The sequence below is a fragment of the Camelus ferus genome, chromosome 17, assembly GCF_009834535.1.
Source record: "Camelus ferus isolate YT-003-E chromosome 17, BCGSAC_Cfer_1.0, whole genome shotgun sequence".
NCBI classification, from domain to species: Eukaryota; Metazoa; Chordata; class Mammalia; order Artiodactyla; family Camelidae; genus Camelus; species Camelus ferus.
Genome location: NC_045712.1, coordinates 20759689 through 20773792, shown reverse-complemented (window position 1 = coordinate 20773792; position 14104 = coordinate 20759689). Strand labels below are relative to the sequence as shown.

General features: G+C 39.0%; 1 protein-coding gene across 1 annotated transcript in view; it reads right to left on the bottom strand.

Annotated features, from left to right (window-relative positions):
• Positions 1-14104, bottom strand: part of ERC2 (ELKS/RAB6-interacting/CAST family member 2) — an 875889-nt gene that overhangs the window by 404779 nt on the left and 457006 nt on the right. The window contains exon 15 of the mRNA XM_032458251.1: positions 4889-5024. Coding sequence (XP_032314142.1) covers positions 4889-5024 — 136 coding nt within the window. The remainder of the gene's footprint in view (positions 1-4888; positions 5025-14104) is intronic.

Below are 14104 nucleotides of genomic sequence, written 5' to 3'. Positions count from 1 at the left end.
GGATTTGTTGGGTGATACTCCCAATGGCCACTGTCTTCAATGGTTAAAAGCTCATTATCAGTCTCTCTGGGAGAAAGCTCTAGTAACTAAACCCCACACAGATCAGTTACTATGCTAGGCTCCTTCACAAACCTCATCTTATTTAACCCACCCAGGGAGGTACAGAGTGTAATCCCCACTTACAGATGAAAAAAGTGAGGGTCAGAGAGATTCTCTGCCTTACTCAAGGTGCTGAGCTAAAAATAATAAGGGTCAGTATTTGGACACTAAACAGTTTAACTTCATGGATCTTTATTTTTCCCTTCCTGCTCTCCTTGTCAATTTTTCAAAAATATTTTTTTAGAAGTTAAATTAAGAAGACTCTCTATTCCTATAGACTTTGGGTATTTCCTCTGAGAAACAGTAATTCAAGGTATTTTCTGACAAAGAAAAAAAAAAGGGCTCACACAAATACACTAAACTGCCATCTCTCTTCAATGGGTCAAGCTAAGCTAGCTAGGGTGCATTCCTAGGCTCCTTATTTATATCATGTGAAACCAGTGGGATCAGAGCTTGAGGCTGTGCAATTCAGGCTACAAATAAACCATCAATTCACAAGGACATGTGCTTCACTAGACCCATAGAGTGTTTAAAAAAAAAAAAAAAGCTGAATCAACTTTCTAAAAATCCATGGATTTCACATAAAAATTCACATTTTATGGCAATCAGAAGGTCCCTCAACCCTCGGCCCACCTTTGTGGCAACACCCAGCCAAAGCTAGTGGTCCCAACTCCTTTCAATGAAACATGGGCTCTTGAGTTCCCCACAATCCCCACCACTCTCAATTGTATCCATATACTAAGGCTATTGTAACTGTAATTTTTCATTATGTTTGTTAATGGTCTTCTTATAATAGAGAAATATTTCTCCAAATCTTACTTTTTTAACAGATTGAATGATTGGTCTCAATTCCTCACCCCTCCTTGTATCTGCTCCTTTACAATGTTCTCTTCATGGATAGAGTGTACTTCCCCAGTCTTTGACTATAAGCTTACCCACGTGCCTTGCTTTGGCTAAGGCCTTACGAGGCCTAAAATGTTTTTGCTTACTCTCTTGTGCCTCTGTTGCTATCATCAGAAGTTTCCCATGGGTTGCTGATGCCCCTCTGTGAGAATAAATAATGATGCTTTAAAGTCACCAAGTTTGGGGGTAGTTTGATACACAGCATTATTATGGCAATTGCTAACTGATACATCTCTACCCCCCAAAAAAAAAATCAAGCTGAAAGAACCAAACATCATAGATTTTCTTACTTGCAAACCTGTTTCTTATTTATGTTAACATCCTAGACCCTGAAGGCATGTGAGTTTGCAATTCTTTTCAAAAAACTATAAACGTAGAAACTAAAGAAGGTTGAGTTTGTGAAATGTTTCTTAGCATGACTATATACCTAGGTTTGACTGAAATGGCCCATTTTTTGCCTATTGCTGCTATATTCTGGTTTGGACAATGAATAACATAGTCACTTTATCTACATTCAAATTTGTCTCCAATTTTCATACCAACTAGGTGAATCTCTTTGATATCTCTTTGAAGCCAGATGCAGTAGGTATTACTGTTGCAGGCAGTACTCTACGTGAGATTTTTCTGGATGTAATACCTATTTGGTTGGTTGAAATAATGAAGCCAGGGTGTCCAACCATTATAAAATGCTGGTATAGAATAAATCTAATTTAGTGTCAATCCCACAACCACCAACCAATTAACCAAATCAGATCCCAGCTGACTGACACTTAAAATGGATTAATAGGCTAACTTATAAATAAGTACTTTAAAACAATAGCAATACCAAAAAATCAAGTGCCTTCAGAAAGGAAAGTTCTGTCTTTAGAAGTCAGTAATTACTGCATCTGAGTACATCTGCTTAACAATCCAGGAAAGTGGGAGTTTCACTGTCTATTAACCTTAACCAGAGACATTTTCATCAAAATTAATTGTGATTGCATTTTATTGCATTTCAAATGTTATCCTTTATTTGGGGTGGTCAGGAATGCAACTAAGCAATTCCAGACCGTGCTATCTTTTATGAATAGGCCTATGAGGTAGTTATCGAGGCCCCTTATGAAATGTTGCTATACAAAAGTTCATATGCCAAAACAAGACATTAATTTCCATAACTAGATGTGTCCTTAGGAAAGGAAAAATTACTATATATAGAAAAAACAGAAACTTTGATGTTCAATGTACATCAGAGTAGAACTATATAAATACCCAAACATTAAAAAAAAAAGTTTACCTTTTTCTTGTTACTATAATAACAGTTCATCATTAACACTTATTTTAAGCAAGTACAATTCTAAGTTCTTTATATGCATTGACTCTTTTAATCCTCTCCATAACCTGGGAATAGATGCAACTGTTATTCTCTAAATTTTACAGATGAGGAAACAAAGGCTTATGGAAGTTAAGTAACCCACCCAAGGTCATTCCCCATTCAACTACCAAATTTGGAAGCTTGGAGTGAATCCTAGGCAGTCTAGCTCCAGAGTCAGCTAAGAAAGATGACAACAACAGTTAACCTCTCTGCCACCATGATCAATTAGTCAATTATATTTTGTGCTCTGACTGTACCTTGCTCTGTGCAGCCTCTCTACTTCAGCTGATAGTTCTCCTGCCTGGAAGATTTTCCCTACTGGTCTATCCCTCCCATGTCAAACTCATTCAACTCTAATCCCACCTGTTCCCTGAAGACTCTCTGCCACTCTACAATTTTCTTGCCTTCCTCTTTTAATTTTCTAGAAACCGCACCATTTAAAGACAGACAAATCTTGGTCTGAGTCCTGGCTCTGCCACTTACTAGCTAAGTAATTTTGAGTAAGTTATTTAACCTCTCAGAGTCTCCTTCTCATGTATCAAATGGGATAATAGTTAGTTTACCCCCATATGACAGATATAATAGATCTCTGTGATTTCACCTGCTCAGCACCCCTTCTGAACAAAATTCCTCTTTCTTATAGGAAATCACCTGTCCTCAATCTTGCCTCATGGAATGTGGGTGAGGCTAATACTTTTCTCCTAGGTTCTGGGTGATCACATAACTTGATCCTGGCCTGGCCAATTTATTTATTCTATCAGACTTTGAATATTTGCTAGAACTACTAAAAGCCCTTCTCCTCCCCTTGGGATGACTGCACTTATAGAATGTAGGCTGGCTGCTGGTAGCCATCATTGGCATCACTGTAGAGCTCATTCCTGAGAATCAAGGCAGCAAAGATCAAAGCACGCCTGTGAGTAGGATGAAGACAGATTCCTGTTGCCATTGTTTGAATATCTGCATGTGGTCAGATCTGAAGTCCATCCTTGGCCTTTTCAGTTAATTTTGCCAACAGGTTCCCTTTTTTGCTTAATTCAGATTGTTGTGTTCCTGTCACTTGGAAATAAGAGACCCAACTAACCTACTTGACATAAGAATTAAATAGCTGCTATAAAGTACAAAACAATACACAGCATACTTAAAATTCAATAAATGATATCTACTGTTATTGTTCTTCTACATTAGTGTCTTGAAGGCAGGAAGACCAGAAGCCAGATCTATCTCCACTCCTTACTAGGATGTCCCTTCATAACTTTTTTGAGATTCTAGTTTCATCACATATAAAATCACCAACATTGTTATAAGGAATAAATAAGAATATATGCCTGACAAGGTAGTAAAATGTTCTGCAAATTTTAGTTATTATTATCTCAGTCTGCAGGCACTAATCTAATATCTCATATAACTCATGGAAAAATTAATACCCCAAAACCTGGGATGTGATTTGCCAAAAACACTAAAGAAGTTCTGGATTCAAATAAACTACCAGTCCATTCTAAGGTGATCCCAGGACTGAACAAAGGACATGATGCTACTATTGTGCTATCCAAACCAGGCACTGCTGCAAAGGGGCTTGACTAACACCATTAAGGCATCTCTAGTACACAGAGAAAAAAGAAATCAATATTGACTAAGTAACCTCCACTTGCCATGTTCTGTGCAAGACGTTTCCTTGTATTTCCTACTTTAGAATAATTATTTATTTCTCTTTTGGTCAATTAAAGATGAATTATGAGAACATACTGAAATTATCTAACTTCTTCTATCTCCAAGGAGGAAACCTAATATATAACTGGAGAAAGACACTAATTAATAAGCAGAATTTAACATGAACTCTGGCCAACTCGAACTTGAACTGTTCTGTTTAAAGGCACACTGGAATAAATAAAGGAACTTCAAAGCAAATGCCCTATTTTAGCTTGAATGTTTTATTGAGCACATGGGGAGAGCTCTTTTGCCAAAAATAGGGATGGTTAATGAGGAAAAATTGGTGTTTTCAGTTGGTTGGTTGGTTTCTGAGATAGGGCCATACATTCAGAGATAACTATATTCCACAGAAAAGACAGAATAATGATCAGAGTCTCAGAGTTTTGAACAAAACAAAACCAGTTCTATAAACTGTCTGAAATTGGCTTAATGCATCCTCTTCCAAATACCTTCTATGATAATATGTACACATTTCCCTTCTGACACCAAAACAATTTCAAATATAATTCTAAAAGGAAGACATTTCTGTTTTAAGCTTTTTTGCCAACTATATAAACAAGCCCTTACCTTTTGAGGTACAGGAACCAAGAGACTCTGTGAAGCATTAGTAGGCTCCACCATAACCAGCTTTTCTTGGGCACCATTTTGAAAATGATGCTTCACACTCAGAAAGATCTAGCGGGTTCCCTGGGAGTATGCTGTTAGTGCTAGAGTCAGAGCAAAGGCAAGTCCACCATTTCTGTGCACATTTTCCCATAGCAATGGGTATATTTTGGAGGGAGTCAATCTCCAATTATTTAGGGATTAAGAGGAGAAGGCTGAGCTCACCTGCAAGTGCTGAGAGTTGTCAGCTATGCTATCCTCTCGCCTGCGGACTTCTTCCAGTAACTGGGCATTCTTCTTTTTTTCCAACTGTTGATTGTGCTTGAGGTTGGCTACCTTCTTATTCTGATCTTTCATATGCCTGAGAAAAGTCAGCACAGTTCGGTTAAATTCAACCATTGGAAGATCATATGTTATCATAATAGAAGTACTAAGTATAGACTATCTTGATAGGGATTCAGAAAAATTTAGGACCTCAGAATGTTCCATTCATTCAACCACAAACATGTCTTAAACACTCATTTAATGCCAGGTGCCAGGAAGGCACTATGGCTGCAGTGGTGAATGAGACAAGTATAGTATTCACCCTCCTCATGGAGCTTGGAATCCAGTGGGGGAAAGAGATAAGTAACAGGGAGGCACAACTTAGGTTTCCTAATGTTGAAGGAAATAAATAGCATGCTGTAAGAGATGATGATGTGCACTGCCTGTGTGGACAGGTGGTGAGGTGGGGGAATGACTGCAGTCACTGTGGTCAGGGAAACCTCCCTAAGGAGATGAGACTATGGGTGAAACTCAAAGGAGCCAGCCAAGAAAATACTAGCGGTGGAGTTCCTCAGGTAGAGAGAAAAGCAAGCGTAACTCCCAAGGTAGGAAATAACATGGCTACTTCTAGAAACCGGAAAGCTGCAGTAAGGCTAGTCCAGAGGGTGGAGGGTGGTGGTGGAGGAAGTGAGGTAGGAGATGGGATTGCAAAGGCAGGTGGGACTCAGGGCCCACAGGGCCTGTGGTCTATGATGGGGCATTTATTTTCTTCTAAGTGGTTGCTGTTCTAATTACTATTATTCTTTTGGATCATGTTCCTGTTTTGAAATCATAATCTATTACTTTGATTTTAAAATAATAATTACAAGGGTCCAGTCAAACAACTGTCATCACTTAGCTCAAACAGAGTAACACTTTGACTAATCATCATTTTAACTAAAGTCTGGGTGCTTGGAATAAAAGTTCTTAACGAATCTACAGGATGCCAAAGTACAAAATTCTAAAGTGATCAAGTGAGTAAAAGACTAAGGATAGAGGACAGGTTGAAAAAAAGGTGTGCATGTGTTGAGGGTAGTCACAGGCTTAACATGAACTATTTCACCAGCAGCATTTAACAGAACATTCCACAGATTTAGGCAACCATGTCCACAGCAGCTGCAATAAATCTAATGCAACACATGAGGAGGCAGGAGGGCAGGACAGAGGACCCAGAAGCAGTGATTCCAAAAGAGGAAGGCCATGGAGCATAATCACTTGGGGTCCTTCCTAATCCTTCTTCCCCCTTTCCCCAGCATTGCTGAGTCAGCCACTCTTACTGAGCCCTGACCCCCAAAGCATATTGAGAATCATCACTCTAGCAGAGTTATGAACGAGAACAGAACTAGATAATAAACAGCAAATATGTCTAACTGAAACAATTAATAATCAGGTAGAAGCCACTCTCAATAAGAAACTCTTATTTCTAGTCTTCATAAAGTTATATACTCCATACTCCCTCCCACTCCAAGAAAATGAAATTCAAGACAATTATTTATTAAGGGATCCTGCTAATAAAAATACTCTGAACACTTTGGCTCCTTATAAATATTTACAGAATCAGCTGAAGGAGTGATTTAAATATTCCTGGAGACACTAACTAAGAGGGTAAATGGTGAGATAGAAAAACCGTCTTTTTGTCATTATTTGGATTAGAAAATCGCTGTCTGATATTTCCCATTTTTACTGGATACAGTAACACACATATGAAACTATCAACTATAAGTCTACACACTATCTACTTTTAGGAAATTATCTTTTGGTTACCATAAAGATGTTAGGAATGACCTCTCGCTTCCTAAATAAACAAGGATATAGTAGTTCCAAAGCTCATATTAACCCAGGGCAAGCACATTTTCTAGTTACTTAAGAAATAAAGTGAGTGCTCAGGATGTGAGATTGTTTAATTAGAGGATGGTTTTATAAAAAAAATATGTTTTTAATACTTTGAAGCACACACTTACATAGAACTAACTGCTAAATATTTTTTCCCAAGTTTCAGTGATAAATAAAATATATTGTCACAAACATGATTTGCACTGTTAAAAAAAAGACTCTCATAAAGTTCTAGGAGCAATCTGAACAAATTAGACCTTATTCTCTAGGATTCTGCAGTTTTTCCAATACCCCCCCCCCCCCAGAAAAAGCCCAGCCAAAAAAACTGAACTCAAAATCCATGCATCCCTAAAGACTTTCCTAAATTGAGAATAAGTCGTTCAGAAAAAGAGAGAAACTGAAGTTCAGACTCTATGATGGAGGCTGATCATCAGCATTCTCCAACCATTCCTTCAAATACTGTCCTACTTAATACACCAGTGATTAGAAAAGTTGGGTTTTGAATGGCACTGCTTAGGATTTGGACCAATTAGATCAATGCAGAGCAAGGTGATAAAAAGTATCATCTTGTCTTTGTACATATGAATATCAAGAGATACATATACAGTGTGCAAACTCCTTTGCAGAAGTGCTACGGTTTTCAAATACATTTCCAGCTGCAGTGGAACTCTTTCTTCTAATAAAAGCTTACTTGAAACTTAAAAAGGGAAGGAAAAATTGCTCTGCCAGAGGTAGGAAAGAGGTAAGGAGTAAGGTCGGGTGGGAACAGGTGATGAGTGACTCATCTACTAGACAATCTCTCAGGTGCCCCTCAGGGAAACCGTAAGTCTACCTAAAGCACAGGTCAGAAACCGCAATTTATGGAGTAGGAGAAGAGAGAGCAAGGCAAGATGGAGAAGTCATGAAATTAAAAACAATTTTGAGATCCTTCGGAGAAGAAAAAATGCACCCACAGAAGCTCACTAGAAATAATGTCCAGTGATTTTTGCTAGTAATAAATTCGGCATTTCCAATTACTTACATTTTCTGTAAGTGACCTATCAGTCCTCTTAGCATATTACCTCACCTGCAAGACAAACCCACACTGCATAAATCAAACTAACTCAGTACAGATATCAATTGTCTCCAAACTTAGTAAATTTGGAGCCCCTCAGGGCGCAGACTGCAAAGCCTTCTGGCAATACTGCCTCAGAAGAAGGTGTCATTAACATTCACTTCCCAAACCCCCACCCACTAAGCAACTCAGGCATTCCAAGGCTCTGCCAGAGACTGACCTGTTTAGGAAAAAAAAAGTTTCTTTAGAGTGAGATTCTTCAGCCAGGAAACACATTAAAAAATATATCCAAGATGCAATTAAAAAAAAAAAAAAGCAGTTATGGGGTGACAGGGCAGATGGAAGTTAGTTGGAGAGTCAGTGATAGGATTAGTTTCCAAATGTCCACTTTAAATTGACCAGTTTCATTAAAGCAAGTCATGGCACTTTTCAAAATTCAGCCATCATTAATGAATTTGGATTAAATCTTAAAATTCCAACAGGTATCAACGCTACCATAGTAAGAATGAATGTCCAAGAGGACAGAATTCTGCTGTTTTCACTAGAATAGTCCGTCAAATTACAATTAGAAAGTACTCTCTAACTTGCTGTTGAGAGAGCATCAGGCTCTCAAAAATATTTATTTGAATGAATAAATGCTTGCATCTATGTCATTGACATTTTTGGATCTAATAGATACTATATGTCTAGTAGAACATAGAAACCATCTCACATGCTTTCCAAAATTTTACACCTTCTCTGAAACTTAAAATAACTACTACTTTCACCTGGTTTGAAACCACTTTCATCTATTTAAGCCTTTAAGTTTTTAGTTCTCCTACTTTCAATACTGTATTTTCTCCCACTTATCATACTATGTTTCAGGGCTTAGTACTTCTCTTCTTTCTTTATCTTTCTTCCCAAAGGAAATAGAACAGTTCTCTAGAATTATATAGCCCAGAGTAGAGGGCAGGAGAAGCATATGTTTCTCGAAGGGCACATGTATATTCGTATATAAAGAAAAAAATCAAAACTTCCTCTTTTAAAACTTCAGCAGAAATAAGATGCCATTTTTACCCACCTGCTCTCAAAATCTTTAAAGATTGATAACATCCATTGTCAGAGAGGATGCAGGAATCTAGCTCTCTCATATGTGGTCAGGAGGAGTGTCAGTGACAAAAGCATTTTTGAAAACCAACTTGTCAGTACTGTGTACGTAACTTTTGCCCGAGCAAATCCACTTCTAGAAAAGCAGCCTAGAAAAATGCTTGCCCATGTGTACAAACATATATGTACAAAAATTTTCACAGTAGCACTGTAAAATTGAAAATTTGAAAAATACCTAATCATCCATCAGAAGGAAACTGACTGAAGAAATCAAACACATTCATACTATGAGCCCTAAGCTATGGAGCCCTAAGCTAGCAAAGGACATTAAGGCAAAACTGAAGGATGGACATGGAAAAACCCAGACATATTGTTAATCGAAAAAGAAAGCAGGTATCAAAATAATACATATAGTTTAAACTTACTTATGTTAAAATATAAAAGCCTACTAAGATGTATATATGTATGCATATGGAAATGGTGCATGTATATACTCCTGTAAACTCCTGGAAAATTCCACACCAGTCTATAAACAGTGGTTACTGCAGGCGAAGGTAATAGGACTGGAGGAGGGTGAGTTTCACATCTTACTGTATGTATTTGTGTGTATGTGTTTAAGTGAGGTATAAATACAGACAGGGAAAGGAACAGATATTACATGTACAAGTCAATGATTTTTGACCAATCAAAATACAGGGCATTGCCATCATCCAGCCTCACATCCCTTCCCCTTGCCCCATAGTAATCTCTTTTCTAACTTTTATCTACATGGATTTGTTTTGTGTACTGTTGAACTTCATATACATAGAATCATATAGTAAATGCTCTTTAGTGACTGATTTCTTTGATTCAGTGTAAGGTTTTTGAGATCATTCATATTGTTATATATTAAGTTCTATCTTATTGCTGAATAGTATTCCATTACTGTGAATATACCACAGTTTGATTAGTTATTCCCTTATTAAGTGGATATTTGGGCTGTTTCCAATTTTTTTTACTGTTAAGAATTAGGTTGCAATGAACATTCTTGTGACCAGTTTTTTTGGTGTGTGGACATGTGTTTTCATTTCTCTTGGATAAATAACTAGATGTAGGTTTAACTCAGAGTGTAAAATGGTACAATCACCATGGAAGACAATTTCTGAGTTATATGAATCTTCCAGGAGCAGCAGCAGTGCAGGGGCTAATAGCATAAACTCTGGAGACAGACTGCATGGGCTTCCATCAGAAGTCCACTACTTTCTAGCCGTGTGACCATGGGCAAGTTTCTTAACTTCTCTTTACCTCAGCCTCTTCACATTTTTATGGGAATAACTGTGTGTAACTCATAGAATTATTGTGAAGAGTTGATGAATTAGTACAGGTAAAATGCTTAGAACAGACTATAGTATGTTCCCTCTCTTACTCTTAGTTTACAATATGAATGTAATCGTGTCTTGTCCAATATTGCACACATATTTAGTGTCTTGCTCCCTACACCAGAATAGCAGGTATTCCAAATACCTCAAACAATGGACTTTGGAATGCGTTATTAAATCCTTTCTGTCATACAGTTAGTTTCCATTTCCTTAATAATAAGGTAAGTTACATTTCTGGAAGGTTATCCTAACGGAAGTGTTGCAGGAAGGTCACAACAAGCATGTTAAGTGAGCTGGGATCCTGATGCGACTGCACAAGTAGATGGGCCACACACACATAATGAAAGCTGACAATGAGTATTGCATGCAGAATTTCCTATAATAAAGGCTTTTACTTTTAACCACTGAGATGATCCCATTTTTTTAAGGCTTGTAAATACCATTCAGTACTTCAGCATAGCTATAAATTTTAGAAAGGTATCATAAATATTCCAAAGATACTTTTACAGCACATACAAATATGCTGAATGTCTTGAGCATGGTATTCCTTCCTGAAAGAGAAGTATCTGGCCAACAGTGGCTACTAGAATCTAGCTCTCCTCCCAACAAAGAACAAGCAGGGTCAAGGTCTTAGGAGTTAGCTCCAGAATGAGCCAGACCTCTTGGACCTTGCATTTTGCAGTAGCTCCTCAAAAGTAGTTTACCTCTTTGGCCACTAGTTGGATGACTGCCTAGATCCTTGCCAAAACCCTTCAAAGGGATGCCAAATCTCTCCCCATGCTTTCCATCCTGGCTTCCCTCCTCAGTGGATTCCTCTGCCACTCCTTACATATAGTCCTTGCTCCTTTCACTCCTTGGAGGTGAGTACCCTCCCATCTCCTTCTCCTCTATTCCCATCTCCTCTATGGTGTTTGGAGCTACACAAGGACCCAGAAACAAGGCCACCCTCAGTTAAAGCACACGATGACAATACACCTTAAAGCGACATCATTTATCATTTACCAGGACACTAGGACATAGCCAGAACTTGATAACATAGCTAAAGAAAGAAGGGCAGGGAGTGTTCAGATTTGAAAACTTGAGAAGTGGAACTTCCTAGAGGCGAAGAGAATCTCCTTGTAGTTTCGGATCTCATCAGCAAAATTCTCCTTGGAGGAGGATGTTTCTGGAAGGCAATTCCTCATTCAGCCTGATGAAATGGTTGAATCACTTGAGACATATGGGGTCAAGAGATAGGATAGTAAGATGCCCAGAGCCAAGGACTTTGTTGCCAGATTGACTACATTCTCATCACAGAGGCATCCCTTACAAAGTGTGTGACCCTGGGCAAGTTACCTCACTGGGGCTATGAGAGCATTAAATGATTTAATAAGCCTAAGGCTCTTAAAACAGTTACCGGCACAAAGTGAGTAATTTATAAACGTCAGCCTGATGCTCCTGCCCCAAATAATCCTTTTCTAAAGAATATATCTACTCCCCTCCACTGATGATTCCCCCACATGAGCCAGGAAAACCTAGAGAACAGGTTACATAGCAGAAGATGGTCACAATCAGCAAGAGAAGGGTATTTGTTTTTGGTTTTTTTCTTACAGATATTTCACTTTAGGGGAGGTTTCAAAGGGCTGGCTTCCTTCAACTGTTCTCCATTATTCTACCCCTAAAGAATCTCTTCCCACAGAATATCAATGAAGCACTGCCTTAAATTTGAATGGAATCAGTGACTGAGAGCCTAAGCTAAAGAGAGTAGATGGGGTGAGGGGAATAGCTCAGTGGTAGAGCACATACTGAGCTATTGGGTGCATGAGGTCCTGGGTCTTGGGTTCAATCTCCGGTACTTTCATTAAAAAAAAAAAAAAAAAATATATATATATATATAGATATATATATAGATAGATAGATAGTTAGGGAAAAAACAGTTGATGGGTGCCTGTTAGTGAAGACCCCAAGAGAGAGCAAGCTCCCTCTGATGCTTCCTTGCCTTCCTCCAGGGCAGTTGGTAGGACTGGTATGCACCCACAGGAAACTCAAAGGGAAAAGGCAAAACTTGATTTTCATCTGCCTTAGGAATCAAAGTTCAAACTATATGGGCATCTAATAATAAGACACTCCTCTGGCAAGCAGATCATACACAGCTGTAAGTGTCACGTGATTACCTGACAAGCCTGGCTCCAATTTACTATCTACCAAATAAATTTCTTATCGCTTGGCCTCCTACATAGGTCTGGTGACCCAGAGAGCACAGACTGGTCATGTAGATCTGAGAATGATATCCCTGGAATGATTATTTTTCTCATTATAAAGCAATAAATGTGATATTCCACATCCTTCTCACTATGGAATGGACTACATGCTCAGGCTTCTCAGTTCATATGGTCAAAGTTGGATGCAGATTCATCATCAGGGAACTCAAAGCAGGGTTTCCCTGCCAACTCTATCTGCCCAGCAAGTATCCCCTACTTCAGCATATCATGGCTCCACACATCCCATGGTGCCTTAATGCCCTACTGAGAGTCTACAGAACAGCAGTACAGATGGGGAAACAGGGAATGGGCAAAATCTTACTTTTGCTGCCATGATAACTCAAGCCAGCATCTTCTCCTGCCTGGACCATGACGTTCTTCTCTCCCTAATGGTCTCCCTGCTTCCACTCTGGTCCCATTTAATCTATTCTTCACCCAGCAGCAAAAGTGAATGTTTCAAAACAAGCCAGATCATACACTCCTTTTGGCATATAATCCTCCAACAGTTTTCCATTTCCCAAAGAATAAAACCAGATAGCCAGCCTCATTCCACACCATTCTCACCTTTACCCCCAGGATCCTGAATCCAGTCTCTTTGGTTCCTAAATCACATCAACTCCTTCCCACCAGAGAGCACAGGCACATGTTGTTCTGTCTGGGATTCCCTCCCCTTTCCTCTCCACAGCCTCCTCCATGGCTGATTTTCATCCTTCAAGTCTCAGTTCAAATATTACCTCTTCAGAGGGGCCTTTTCTGGGCACCACCCCAAGAATGTCCCCTTTTTGCCACTGATAATTTCTGTTACTACACTCTGTGCACTTCCTTCATTGGGCATACACAATTTTTAATTATACATACATTTGCATTTTAATTGATGATTGACTGTTCTACCACCAAACAGGCATTACTGCTAGAACAGAGCCCATCCTTGGAGTATGCACCAGAGTGAAGGAATGATTCCTAACCACGTCCCTTCTGGTCCAAGCTACCATCATCTCAAAGTTGAGCAAGGATGCCAGTTCCAATTAGCCCATCTAATCCATTCTCCACAGGACAGAGTAAAGAGTCTCTCCAGTGCCCAAACAGGACAATATCTTTGTCCCACTTAAACCTTCTCATTAGATTTCCACTATCTATGGAAAACTCCATGCTTCTTCCTGTGGCTCATACCTGATCTAACTCCTGCCTCCCCAAGTCTTACCTCATCTATCCTTCTCTCCCAGCCATACTGGCCTTCCATCTGCACCATGAACACACCAAGCCTTACTGTCCTTAGGACCTCTGCATGGCAGTTTTCTCTTTCAGTAAACTTTTCACCTTATTCCCATCCTGGTCCTTTCATTACAGATAACTCATATTGATCCCTCTCACTTCAGTGTAAAGGCATTGTCCTCTGGAAAGCCTTCTTGGTCAATCTAAAAGTTGGGTCTTCCTATTATAAATTCCCAAATCATGCTATGCTTGCCTCAGTAAGAACCCATCACACTTTTCATCATTTTATGTCTTCCTTGTTCTCCTAAAAGCACCCTCTGTACAGTTATCACACTGTCTCATTCTCTTCTCTAAG